This window comes from Natator depressus, chromosome 13, assembly GCF_965152275.1.
Source record: "Natator depressus isolate rNatDep1 chromosome 13, rNatDep2.hap1, whole genome shotgun sequence".
NCBI classification, from domain to species: Eukaryota; Metazoa; Chordata; order Testudines; family Cheloniidae; genus Natator; species Natator depressus.
In genome coordinates, this window is record NC_134246.1 from 14130788 (window position 1) to 14144365 (window position 13578).

Sequence of the window (13578 nt, forward strand, 5' to 3'; positions counted from 1 at the left end):
GTAATTTAGGAGTTGAAGACCTGGCTTCAGTTCCCTCTTCTACCACAGACTTCCTTCAGTGAGCCTGGGAAAGTTATAGTCTCTCTCTACTTCAGTTCCTCATTTGTAAAATGGGGTAATTAATAGTATTGCCATACCTCACAGGGGAGTTGTGAGGATAAATACATTAAAACAAAAATTGTGAGGGGCTCAGATATCGTGGTGAGGGGCATCATATAAATACTTAATTTAGACAGATACGGAACTGTTACTGCAAACATTATTTAGAATGGCCCTTAAATTGCTCTAAAATATACCAGAGACCAAATCTGCCAGGATCAGGGAAGCAGAGAGAATGGCTTAGAGACGTTTCACCGAGGTCCAAACAAAGGACATCTTGGCCAAACCTAGGAATCAGTCCTATTTTTTCTAATATTTTCAGTATATTAATTTGGCCACTCAGTAAATTTACCAGGGGCTGTAAAGAGGACAGTAGGTAATTTCTGTCTATGTTTTCTGTTGTTCAGGAGAGATAAATATATGTAATAGTAAATACCTTAATTCACTACTCTAATTGCCCACACAAATCTCATAGGAACCCATAGTGACTGGGCAATTTTAGTACATGCAAGAATTTCCCTGTGTAAAAGGAATTAGTCCTCAGACCGTCTGAGGTGCAGCATGGGCCACCAGTGAGCTGCTCCTGCACTACTCAGGAATAATGTCTTTAGTCAGTGCTCCTTATGGGGTGCATCTCCTCCCCAAAACAGTATGACCTTAACTGAGCCTTTAGCTTCTTCATTTGTTGCTGACACTTCCCAATCATTCATGCCTGTATTTTATTTTTGCAGTGCACTGTGTGCAGCCTGAGCAGGTACTAACATTTAATTGCAAAAATCTTGAATTTTTCATTATGACTCATGCAATCAATACAGACTCAGACCTCCCTGTAAAAAAAATTCACCCAGGCCCTATGATGTCTATGTAAATCCAAGTGTTTTCTTTCATGAATCAGAATCACATTATCAGAATAACCTCTGAGTCATGCAAACTAAGCTACTAAAAAAATCTGTCGATCTTCTAGAAAATGATTCAGTCCTCTTCGTGCTCTTTGAAGAGACAGTTAATACAGCAAAACCATTTACACATTACTTGTGCAGTTTTTACCAATTATCATTAACCATATTTAATGATAGAGTATAACAAGTACTTTATTTTGTCATCCAAAAGTTACGGAATGGATGTGCAGGTGGACCTGATGGCATCCCACCCAAGGGGTTCAAAGGTGCCTTAGAACCAGCAAGAATCAGCCTGTATCAACTATTCTTATAAGTTTGGGCATCAGGCAAAGTACCAGCAGAAACAAAAGACAGCATCAGTGTCTCTGAACAAGGTGAAAGGATCTCACATCAAGTGTGGCAAATACAGGATAATCTCATTGTTATAGGTCTCTGGAAATATATCTTTTCCCATGTTAGACTTGGAAGGCTGCAGCAACTCCTTAACAGACGTTGTCAACCACAGCAATCATGTTTCACTGTCAGGCAGTCAATAATGGACGCTATCCTTACAACTCTGGCTTCTGTTCTGAGCTGCATCGAGAATTTAACTGCCTGCTTCACGTAGCATATATTGACATCAAAGCAGCTTTTGATTTGGTCAAGAGGTCAATACTTTGGCTCACACTGAAAGCAGTTGGTGTTTCAGATGTACTGCTAAATCTGATGCACAATCTGCATACTGGTACCAGTCCAAGAGTGCACATTGTTTCACAGCTTTCACCATGTTTCTACACAACCTCAGTCATGCAGCAGTGATGCATTCTCACCCCAGCACCATTCTGTCAAGCTATCAGCTGGATATTAAGACTTGCCGCTTCAGGTTGGTCAAAAAGCGTTTACTGACCAAGACTATGCTGATGCCTTGCTTTTGAAGACGTCAGAAGATTTCAGCCCCTCCAAGGTCTTCAAGACTCCACCCACACGATGGGGCTGAATGTCTCATAGAAGACCAATGTCCAGAATCTTGGAGCTGGGGCACCAAAAACCCCTGGTCAGATGGGATGGAGTACTGTGGAGAGCACTGAAAAGTTCATCTACCTAGGCTGCAAGCAAATGATCGTATCAGATCAAACTTTCTTCAATTAATAGGTTCTGCTGCCTCCTGCATGAAGTCCATGTCGGGTTTATGGACCATCCTTGTACTGAGACAAAGTTCAGGATCTATCAAACCTGTGTACTACCTGTATTCCTATACGGGTCAGAAACCTGGACCCTCTTACAGGCTGACTTGGAGCAGTTAGAGGCATTCCATGTGCACTGTCAACACCAAATCTTGAGCATAAAATGGTTTGACTTCATGCAAAATGTCAGCATCTCACAAAGATCTGGCCTTCCTTCAACTGTTAACCAAATTCAAAGGCAGGATTGCAAGCACACCATACTTTCAAACTCTCCATCAACACATGAAGGGAAACATGCACTGACACTGCCTGGTGTCACTCACAGGGCTGTCTAAGAGCTTCATGGATTCACAGGATTGAGCCAGATCTGGGAACTTCACTACACGATGCCTGGTGCAATGCCATCAACCATGGTCACTCTGGCTGATGCAAAGGTCCTTAATAGACTATGCATGTTTGAGGATGATTTTTTCCATCAACAAACAGTTGCTCAATTAAGATTAAGAGAATATTCCACCCCAACCCATTTATGATATTCATTTTCTTCTAAAACTTGTAATTATATTTTATTATTACTGGCTATTTTTATGGCCCATATGTTCAAATACACACAAGTGTTATTACATTTCTAAAGTGCATGTGCAATTATTAATTTTCACATACAAATTAAACATGCAATTGCCTCTACGCTATAAAGAGTTATATGGGTGAACGTCTCATAACAAAAGCTGTTAAACTGAAACATGTTCCCATAAAACCCTACAGTGATACAGGGATACAACTGTATGTTATCTTACAGTTTTATACTGTTGCCCATCACCATAGTATTTAAGCTTCTTCCATGTAAAACATATGAACAATAGCAAAGTCTCTTTTGGACTGGGTATTCTGGAGATGATTCAGTGAAAGATCTGAACAGGTTCTACATCTGGCACTATAGCTATGCTAGAAGGTTTACACAGAAGCACAGATCAACCATTCCAGCTCCTTGCAAATAAAGGATTGCAACCTAGTATATATTTTAGAGATTTATCCAGATTAGTTTGAAAAGCTGACAAATTATTATCTTTAGAGCCAAAACTTGACAGATGATAGGAGTCTATACTGACCACAAGGAGTTTGGAAATGCTGAGCTAAAGTACTTGAGCTACAGTGAAAATGTCAATGGTTACAAGATATCATGAGATTTTAACCCCCCTTTGCATCATTCATTGAATTGAATTGACCTTTCATTGTCTGCTGCTCAGCTACCTTCCCTAGGGCAACTGCAGAAACAAAAAGAAAAGCAACCGCCATTGACATCATGACTAACACTAAGATTTTGTCATGGATATTTTTGGTAAAAGTCACAGACAGGACACGGGCAATAAAGAAAAATTCACAAAAGCCTGTGACCTGTCCCTGACTTTTACTAAAAATATCCATGACAAAATGAGGAGCTGGACAGCTGAGGGGTGAGTGGGCGCTCTGGGGGCCCTCACCACCTGTGGGGGTTTGGTGCTCCTGGGTCCCCTTCCACCCACAGCTTGGAGCTGCAGGGGTCTCCCTGTCTCCCCGCAACCGCTACCTCACAGCTCCCTGTTACTGTGGGAAGCAGCAGGTCTGAAGTTATGGGGGTCTTTCGAAGTCATGGATTCCATGACAAAATCGTAGCCTTAATCATGACATGCAGAACTAAAACAATATGGTAAGTACATGGAAATAGTATTAATACTGAGCCAGAGCTGGACAGCTAGTTCAATCACCCAAGAACTAGAAGTCTACCCCACTAAACATAACATGCACAGAAAGCCCTTAGATTAAAATACTCCTTAGCATTTATACAGTACTTTTTATTGGCAAAATGTTTACAAATGTGATTCACTTGACCACCCAGAGAATGACAGTAAACAATTTGCATTCTGACAAGGATACTGAATAATGAATATTGTCAAGTGTAGCTAAATGATTCATGACATGAGCAAAAGTACACTGAGGAGCTGGGCTTTCTAAGGGAGCATGGTGGTGGTTTATATTCATATTATCTGAACAAGATAACTCTGAGGCAAACATTATTACAGATAAGAGAAATTTCACATCTACATAAAACTTACAAGATGAGGAGTTAGTTAGAATATATGCCAGCTGAAAGCCAATTACATATATACACACGAGAGGAAGAAAGATATTAAACAGACAAATAAGCGTCTAGCAAATGTTTCCAAGAAATCATTAAAACTCTGTATTCATTTCTATATTAGCAATTTAAAAAAAAAAGATCTCCCACATATTTTATTTTATACAAACTTAAATCAAGCTGTAGGCAGGGGAAGTATAAAAAACTCAGCCCGATTTGAAAAAAAAATTAGATGCATAATTGCCTGACTGATTTGCAAGCACGATTACCCAAACTGCATGAGCAAATTGGGCAACTGTGCGTGCAGAGAGATAGTTAGATTTATGGCAGCTCATTTTCAGATTCACAGCGATGCAGAGCATACACTTTACATACAAAATAACATCATACCCAGATCTTCACGCTACATGGAAATCAACTGAACTTCACAAGGCTTGAAGCAGGTTTGCTTTCCCTTTAATTGGCCTCAAATATTCCAACATCATGCTAAACTGGCAAGTCAGTCATCGGTAAAAAATGATGCAGTACACAACATTAATTAAAGCACCACCTAGCACAGAAGTTGAGCTCAATAATCCCTAAAGCATGCAGAAAATAACTTCTGCACCCACAAGCATGGTGTGATTTTTTTATTCTAAGGGCTCGAGCAACAACACAGCTACAAAGAGAAACTAATTGGGCTACTGCCATTCTATTAGGACCTTGCAGAATATTAGGAAAATTGTGGCAACACTCATGGGTATACAAAGATGTTTGGGGGCTTCATCTTTCAAGCTTATGCTCAAATAAATTTGTTAGTCTCGAAGGTGCCACAAGTACTCCTTTTCTTTTTACTATCATAATGGTTATTGCTTAAATACCCAAAGCCTGCAGGCTTTAGTACAATGAGTACAGTTCTGACTGCAGAGGCTGCGCACAGGTCAGGGCTGTGCAAAGGAAAGATCTTCACGCTGGCAAATAGAGCTCATGACAGCGTCAACACCACAGCTAAAGTTTTATTTTAATAAAATTAACCTAAAGGCATTGTTCTGTGTCTTACTGTGAAGAAGGATTTTTGGCACTTCAATGCCATCTGCTGGATAGTTATCATTATGGTCCAAACTCAATGACTAATTAAATCAAGCTCTCATTCTTTCCAGTGGGGAATACCATGTAAATCTTACTTAGCTTTAGAGATGTAAAGACAAATTTATTTGAAACACCTGCTTAAAAAATCCAGTTGCTCTGTGTCTCTGTTCATAAAAGGAACTCCGTACACCAGCATTTCCTTTATCCGCAACCTTGCTCTGTTCAGCTCTCAAACTGCAGTATGTGTTGGACAGTAGCTTTGTTTGTATACTACAGATGCATCTATTTGTCAAATCCTTATTGTGATATATTGCCTTGCTTTACAATTATAAGAACCTTAAACACTACATTACAATCAACTTGAATAAAATTCCAGATTTTAAAGATTAACAACTTAACTCTTCACCGTTTGGATATAATACTCCAATTCTCAGTTAACACTATGCTAGCGAGATATTGCTGAAGTACATTGAACAAGGAGTCCAGTATTTATGTTTATGAGTAGTACTTAAGTCTAGGGAAACAGAAGCAATTTTTTTTTTTTTCACATTTGGGTAGCTAGGAACAGAGCTGTACTATGCAACTGGGATACTCATTTTATAAAAATACACCCATCCAATGCTCCAGCCAACTGAACTCTCTCTGCTTCCCCCGGACACCTCAGAAACCAGAGCTCTCTTACACTTCCTGCCTGGAATACACAAAGGTTATGCGACGTAACCTGGAGTTCAGTAAATCTAGCACTTTAAAGACTCCTGACTGTAGAGTTCATCCTCTCATTAAAATGTTCATCTTGTAGTACCATCATGGTTTAAACAGTCCACCGGCTTACTTAAGTGCCTTAGAAGAGGCACTGTCAAAGCATTATAGCAAGAAAGAGGTGAGCTGAAATAACAAGGGCCCAACTAACAGTGCAACTAAGTCTTGTGATTTTATTGTAAGTTTTGCATATTTTGGCATGTTTGGCAAGCCCAGCTCCAGGAAGTATGGCCCCAATCCTCAAAAGATATGCAGTCACATTGTATGCCTCTTTAAGTCCCTACATCTGCCATTTAGGTCTCACTGACACTTTCAAAACCACTGCTCAGCTGTTGCCTAACCCCATAGGTGCCTAGGGATGTAGGCACTTACGTTTCCACTGGCCAGAATTTGTAAAGCCACCCCACAGCTAAAGAGCTGCTTTGATCCCTAGCTCAAGCTGAAGCCCCAAAAGTCCTGAAGATTCTCAAACTAGGTGGGAGAACATCTATCTCACAGCAGAACACAATCCTGAAGGTGCATTCTGAGCATGCCGAAGACATGATACCTGTCAGAAGCTGCAGGAAGAGGGCTGGATGCAGGCCACCAACAGGTGGGGGAGCAGCACAGCACCACACGAGAGACCCAGGAGTGGAAGGAAACATAGGCTGAGTGTTAGAGATGTCAACTGTGATCAAGAGACAAGCTGTTTCAGTTGCTAGAAAATGGGTTACTGAAGCTGCCTAGGTGCCTACGCCCCTTGACTTGCCATTTCATTTCTGGTTAGTTTAGGAGGGTCCGTGCTGAGTTTGCCGGCTTCTAACGATCTCTCAGGAGGCTGGGCTTAAATCAGGGCTGAGGATTCCCCTAGGATTGAGGCCACCTAGAGGGTTAGATGTAGGTCAGTAGCTTTGAGGCTCTGGATGGATGAGATTAGGTGAGACTCTCAGCTTTCTCTTTGTTTTTTAAATTAAAGTAAGCTTCTAGTCCTCCAGGCTATAGAGAAAAGCTTGAAAACATGACTCAATGTACCCTAAGGGCTCAAACACCAGAATAAAGTTTTTAAGGTAAGCCATTATAATAAAAACTAAATATTTAGTCTAAACAAAAAGAAAATTAGTTTCGAGATAGCATAAGTCTGAAAGCGTTGGATGGGCTACAGTGATTTTGGCAACTAAAAACTTTCCTTAACCTCAGTTGCCTCATCTGTGAGGTGGGAATGATGATGCTTAATTTTTTATGAAGTGCTTTGTGATCCTTGGATGAAAAGCAGCATGTCATGGATTAATAATGATCGTATATTGTGTTTTTCATCAATAGACATCAAAGCAATTTACAAAGCAGGTAAGAGCATCATTAAACAATCATACTAAAGTATTATAGTACAATTGTTAATTATTATTGTCAGTGAGGACAGATTAATTCAATATATTTGACTGCAGAAATTTCAGATTTTTAGCATTTCACACACTCTGGATAGTAATTTCCACAAACAAAAACAAGGGAAAAGTATGATATTTGCTTGACTATTATTATTTTAATAAAGAGAATGTAAAGATCTCAGTCTTGATGTGCATCAGCAATACATGGAAGGCTATTGCTTTTCCTGAAACAAATAAATAATTGTAGGTAAGCAAAATAAGAAAGCTTTCATTATATAGGTAGAACTCATGACTGGAAAGCTATAAAACAATAAAGGAGTAGGATTTTTTAAAAAAACATTATTGGAAAGAAGAGAAATGTCAAGAGTCACATTTAATAAACCAATACAAAAAACTACATCCTGTGTATTTCGAAAAAAAATTAACTGTCATCAGCCTCAAGGTTTATATTGTTTCCAAATTTTGCATAAAGCTGAACCTTCAGGTCAGATAATACCCTCTGAATTGATTCCACTCGAGATTCTAACGCTTCAATTTCTCCTTGTAAGTTTTTCTGGAAGACAAAATATTGGCTAATTAATACCAACGCACGTTGAGCAAAGTTTCTCATTCGTTTACCTATAGATTACATATGTCAAGCAAACTATATTCCAATTATTTAAGAGGATTCCTGGACTGGGAACAGGACAGAATTCAGAGCTTTCAGTTGCAAGTTCAAATCCACGTCAGTAGTGACCAGAAACAATTACTCTCCACTAGCTGTTCTGGGCCACACGTTAAGTTTGTTGGTGGCATCTCTTCAGTTACTAATAGAGAGATAGATCTACATCAGAAAATACGAGTGCATGCTCAGCAAAAGCCAAAGACTGAATCATGGCCCAGCACCCTTGTATATATTGCCATCATTCCTCCAGATCAGCATAATACACACTGATGAGGCAGCAGGGGGAACAATTGCGCTGTTATTGCCCATGCAGCACTTCTTCTGTGGCTAACTTGGAGATTTCAGACTAGAGTCATTATTAATATTTAACCTGGTACTATGTCAAAGATATTCAGAAAGAGAAAGGTTCTACGTGACAGATGAACAGCTCATGACCATCAGAACACCTATCCTAATGTAGCGCTCTCTGTAGCACTGAATATATCAAAGGGACTCTCCCACCCTCACAAACCTTTGCCTCCTCCAGCATCTCTTGTGTCTCATCTTGGGAATGACTGATAAAGACATCACCAATCTGATAGGGTATCAGTATGGAATCATCATCATCAAGCATCATCATGTCATCGCATGCATCCTCCAAATTCTGAAGTTGTTTCTGTGAAGTCAAAACACAGTCAAAAAACTGGTCACCTTATCCAACGTGATTTATGCATTAACATCTACTTTATAATCAAAGCTATTCTGAGCTGTAGAGGCATAATCTGGAGGAGGATCAGCAGAACTGTCAGGTATACTTGGGAGAGACAAGGCAGGTGAGGTAATATATTTTATTGAACCAACTTCTGTTGATGGAAGGGACAAGCTCTTGAGAGTCACAGAGCTCTTCTTCAGATCTGGGGCAGGTAAGGAAATATTTCTTTACCAACTGCACAATCACCTTGTGGAACTTGTTGCCATGGGATGTTGTGAAGGCCAAAAGTATAACTGTTCAGAAAAAGAATTAGATAAGTTTATGCAGGACTGGTCAATCAATGGCTATTAGCCAGATAGTCAAGGACATAACCCCATGCTCTGGGTGCCCCTAATCCTCTGACTGTGAGAAGCTGGAACTAGATGACAGGGAATAGATCACTCATTCTGTTCTGTTCATTCCCTCTGAAGCATTGGGCATTGGCCACTGTCAGAAGACAGGATACTGGGCTACACAGACCTTTGGTCTGACCCAGTTACGGCCCTTCTTATGCCTGAGCTAAATACAAGCTGGGATAGATTGTTAAACATAAGGGGTTCACATATGCTGCAGTAAGGCCACTTCAAATGAACTCAGCAATTGAGGATTAGGATTTCAACGGAGTTGCACCATCATAACTCTAGAGTAATACTGTGGGGAGTTTGGCCCAGAAAGTTTAGCAAAAGGTCTGAATAATCCTTGATTAATCCCCACACACACACCTACAACCACCTTTTCCCCCATAAATGACAATTAAGGAGTTCTAAGCATTGCACAAGTAGAAGATAAATATATCTTGAATGAGTTAGTCATTTGTGCTTCTCGCAGCATTACTTCCTAAACCTAATCGCTTTTTCCATTTTCATTTGCTTTAGCTATTTTCAAACTGACTTTATAGACAGACTAGACTCCAAAAGCAAAGCCAGAACCAAAGGTCTTCTACTTATAGTGCCCTCCAGCCCCTACTACAGATTTGAACCCCAATTCTGAGCTGCATCAAAGATAAGCTCAGTGCCTCTGATGACATGTCAGTAGATAGCAAAGGTACCTTTTTAACTTCTATTTCTTCTTTCAGCTCTGTGATCCTACTGGTATTTCTTGCAAATTTGTTAATTTTCTGTTGATCTTCAAAAGTAACATTGACATCTTCAGCAGCCTGCACGGGGGGAGAGGTTACAGAGAAGACTGAATTGTTATATAATGTTTTTAGGGAGAATGAAGATGAAGTAATACCACCAAGATTGTTAACTTTTAGGTAAAAAATGAGAAACTTTATATTTCTCATAGTTTCTTTCCTAAGGACAGGTCTATACTAGAAAAGATTTGCCAGTACAGTTATGCCAGCAGATGCTCCTCCTGTGCATACAGCTTATATCGGCAAAAGAGTGATTCTACCAGTATAGCTTATACTCATTCCCCCAGTAGGATACTGACAAAAGCACTTTTATGCTGATTTAAGCGCATCTACACTGGGGCTTTTGCCTCTTGAGAAACATCATTAAACTAAATTTCTCCCTTCCAATCATTATTAGGTCAAGAGATCTTAGTGTAGACCTGACAGTAAAATAGTCAGTTACCTTTTAAACTGACCAGCACTGTGGAGAAAACATGAACGGGCACACGCAGGGACTAGGCCAAAGGACCCCCACCAAGCTGAAAAGCATTGGGAGGGGGAGGGGCCATTCCTGCCTCTCCTGGGGCGGGGAAGCCAACAGGGAGCCCCAGCGCATACCAAGGGTACCAGGGAGGCGCCCGTGGGAGCACACAACACACAGAGCAGCAGGAGGGGAGCGGGGGGAGGGATCAGTGCCCCCCCCCCCAATGCCGGGGAGAGGATTGAGGCTCCCCTACAGACCCAGCACTCCCCTAGGACAGGGAGCGCCCAGCCCGAGGACAGGGCGGGCCACAGGGCGAGCCGGTGGTGCCTCCCGGGGCCGCTCAGGCAGCGCCAACCCCGCGGAGGGGGAAGCCTGGAGGAAGGAGGCACAGAGCAGGCCCGACCCCTCAGGCGAGGGGGGAGCAGAGCGGCGCCAGGGGACCCCTCGGACGGGGGCGGGGAGGCGGCGCAGAGCCGGCCCCGCAGCCGGAGAGGAACGTAGAGCGGGAAGACGGGTCCCCCCGGCACTCACCGCTTTCTTCATGGTGGCAGCCATGTTGGACTGAACTACTGGCCCATCTGCGGAGGGGGAGACCCCAGTTACCAGCTCCCTTGCCCCGGCCTGAATCGGTCCCGGCTCAGCCGCGGTGGCGCTCCTCGCTCACTCGGCCGCGCTCGCCGACCCCATCCCGACCGAGTTGGGAAGACCTCGACTCAAATAACGTATGAACAAGAACCCCCGCACTTGGTACTTTCCGCTTAAAGGCGCTGTCAGCGGGATATTTATCCGCCGACAGAATAGGGGGCCTTAGATGCCGGCCGTGGAAGTTGCCGCTAGGTGGCGCAACGAGCCAGCACATGGAAAGAGGGAGGCCAGGGTAGCGCAGGAGAGCTTTACAGTAGTGTTCCCCCTCCCCCGCAATGCGCCCATCCACGCCTGGGGAACCAGCCACAGTGACTCCCCCATTATTGGGGGGGGGGAGCAGTCACCCAATGCACTCCCCAGGCTTGGGGGAACCAGTGCTTCACCCTTCTCCATGTCCCCACTCAGCAGTCCATTTATTATAATGAATATGGATCAATTACATTAATTACAGTCCCGTACATAAAATATAAATAAAGGCTGCTGGTGCCAACGGCTTCTGCTGACTGCGGTAGCTGAGCGCCACCTGAATATGAAGGACATCTACCCTCACATACTCCTCCGGGATCAGGAAGTGTTATCCCCATGTACAGATGGGGGTATGGAGGCACAGAGGAATGAAGCATCTTGGCCGAAGTCACACAGGAAGGCTGTACCCAAGCCAGGAATTGGTCCCCGGTTTCTCTAGTCCTAGGCCGGTGCCTTAACCACAAGACTAGTCCTCTCCCAGGGGCATCTGTCTTGATGTGGAAATAACTGGAGGTGCGGGGAAAAGTTCTTCAACTGCATATTCCTTTCTGGAGGGACCTTGTGAACAAACAATAACCTTTTTGTTAAAACAGAGGGATGTTTTTTCCTAAACAGAAATAAGGGAAGTTGGCATTTGCACTGCATAATTGCCTCCACATGCTTTGGTTTATTTATTTAGCTTATATCACAGCTATGAAAAAAATCAGGTCACCATAACATTTCATAACCACAGCTGCGGGGGTGTGTTTTGGCTGCAGTGGACTCCTGACAACCAGTTGCTGTTAGTGCAATGCCCAACATTCAAGAGCCTGGAGCCTTGGTAGAACAGGGTGTATGGCTGATGCCGTGTTTGGCGAGCTGACAACTAGCCAAGGTTTTGAGAGTAATTTGATTGATGGAAAGTAGCTTTGGTGGGCTACCTCCCTAATATTTGCAAGAGATCTTGTGGATACAGCTGTGCGGTTTCCCTCAAGCCTCAGTTACCTTGACTTCAGAAAAGCATTTTTTTTTAATTGCTGCTGACTGACATAAAGCAGCCAGAGCAAGGTTTGAGATCTGGCCCTTGAAATTCTGCTACTGGTTAGTAGTCCCTAAGTGCCTAATCCTGCAGTCTACTGAGCACTGCCTGAGGGTGATGTTGTGTGTCTTCAGTTCCCACTGATGTCAGAAGAGCAAGATAAATACTGTAGTACTAAAGATAAAAAATGGGGATTTCCAAGAAAAATGTTGCTCATAACAAAAACCTTTGCAAATTTGTCTTTCCTGCAGCTGTTATACATGCTAGCCAAAAAGCTTTCAATGTAAGCTATGGCAAGGAGGAAAATACATATATATTTTGCTATAACATTCTTGTCTTTGACATGCACCTATATCAATAGGAGTTGAAGGCAGTGGGATTCATGAAGAGATTTGACCTTGCAATGCCTAACACTTATAGGTGCCTAGAAATTCACAGGAACAACACTGTAATCCACAAAGCTGAGTTAGGCACTTAAGCTCCCTATATAACAAATGGGGAGAAATAAGCACATAAGACTGTGATCCGCAAAATCCAGCATGCTAGGTAGAGAGCTGCCTAAGCTAATCAATGGGAGACACTAACTAGAAGGTGGGTGCTAAGCCTCACTGCTCTCTTGGAGATTGGCAACTAAATACAGGCTGCAGGGAGGAGACACCTGTATCAACTTAGTGATCAATGAACAGGAACCTGCCACCTGGTATCAGATGACTTAACACCTATGGCTCTTCTTGAGCCAATGAGTTAGGCACTTGTCTCAGTCCACACAAAACAGGTGGGGTGCCTCTGCCCACCTTACAACTTTTAGTCCAGTGATTAGATAATGGGATGTGGGAGATCCAGGTTCAGTTCCCCCAGGAGGGCAAGGCTTTAAACAGGTCTCCCACCTCTCAGCAGAACATGTTACCCGCTGAGCAATGGAACATTCTGATGGGGGTGGGCGTTTCCTCAATTTCTCCTGTTGAAGTTGTTGCACTTGGGATAAATAATGGTGTGTTGGAGCAGGGAGACTGGATCAAGGATCATCCCCCTCCCAGGTGGACACCCTAACCCTAAATGGGACTACAGAGTCATGCCCATTTGCTTGCTCTCTTTGGCCCAATGACTATTTTAGTATTTATACACAGTGGATTAGAACATATACAGCACTTTGTTTACTGTAAGTAGTCTCAGTGAACTCAACTGGAAAGGACTTCCTATGTACAAAAAGTT

General features: G+C 42.5%; 1 protein-coding gene across 1 annotated transcript; it reads right to left on the reverse strand.

Moving 5' to 3' along the window:
* Positions 1 to 5847: 5847 nt before the first annotated feature.
* PFDN4 (prefoldin subunit 4) lies at positions 5848 to 11141 on the reverse strand. Its single transcript, XM_074969898.1, has 4 exons — positions 10989 to 11141; positions 9908 to 10015; positions 8641 to 8784; positions 5848 to 8018 (listed from the first exon to the last, which is right to left on the reverse strand). The coding sequence occupies exons 1-4, from the start codon at positions 11010 to 11012 to the stop codon at positions 7887 to 7889; spliced, it is 408 nt and encodes a 135-aa protein (XP_074825999.1). The 5' UTR covers positions 11013 to 11141; the 3' UTR covers positions 5848 to 7886.
* Positions 11142 to 13578: the final 2437 nt, after the last annotated feature.

Bases quoted from the DNA above. Each gene is read 5' to 3' on its own strand.
- PFDN4 (XM_074969898.1), bottom strand. From the start codon at position 11,012: ATGGCTGCCACCATGAAGAAAGCG. The intron at 8,785-9,907 runs GTACCTTTGCTA...TTGACTTCACAG, and splicing joins AAGAAATAGAAGTTAAAAAG to AAACAACTTCAGAATTTGGA. The intron at 8,019-8,640 runs GTTTGTGAGGGT...TTTGTCTTCCAG, and splicing joins AGATGCTGGAGGAGGCAAAG to AAAAACTTACAAGGAGAAAT.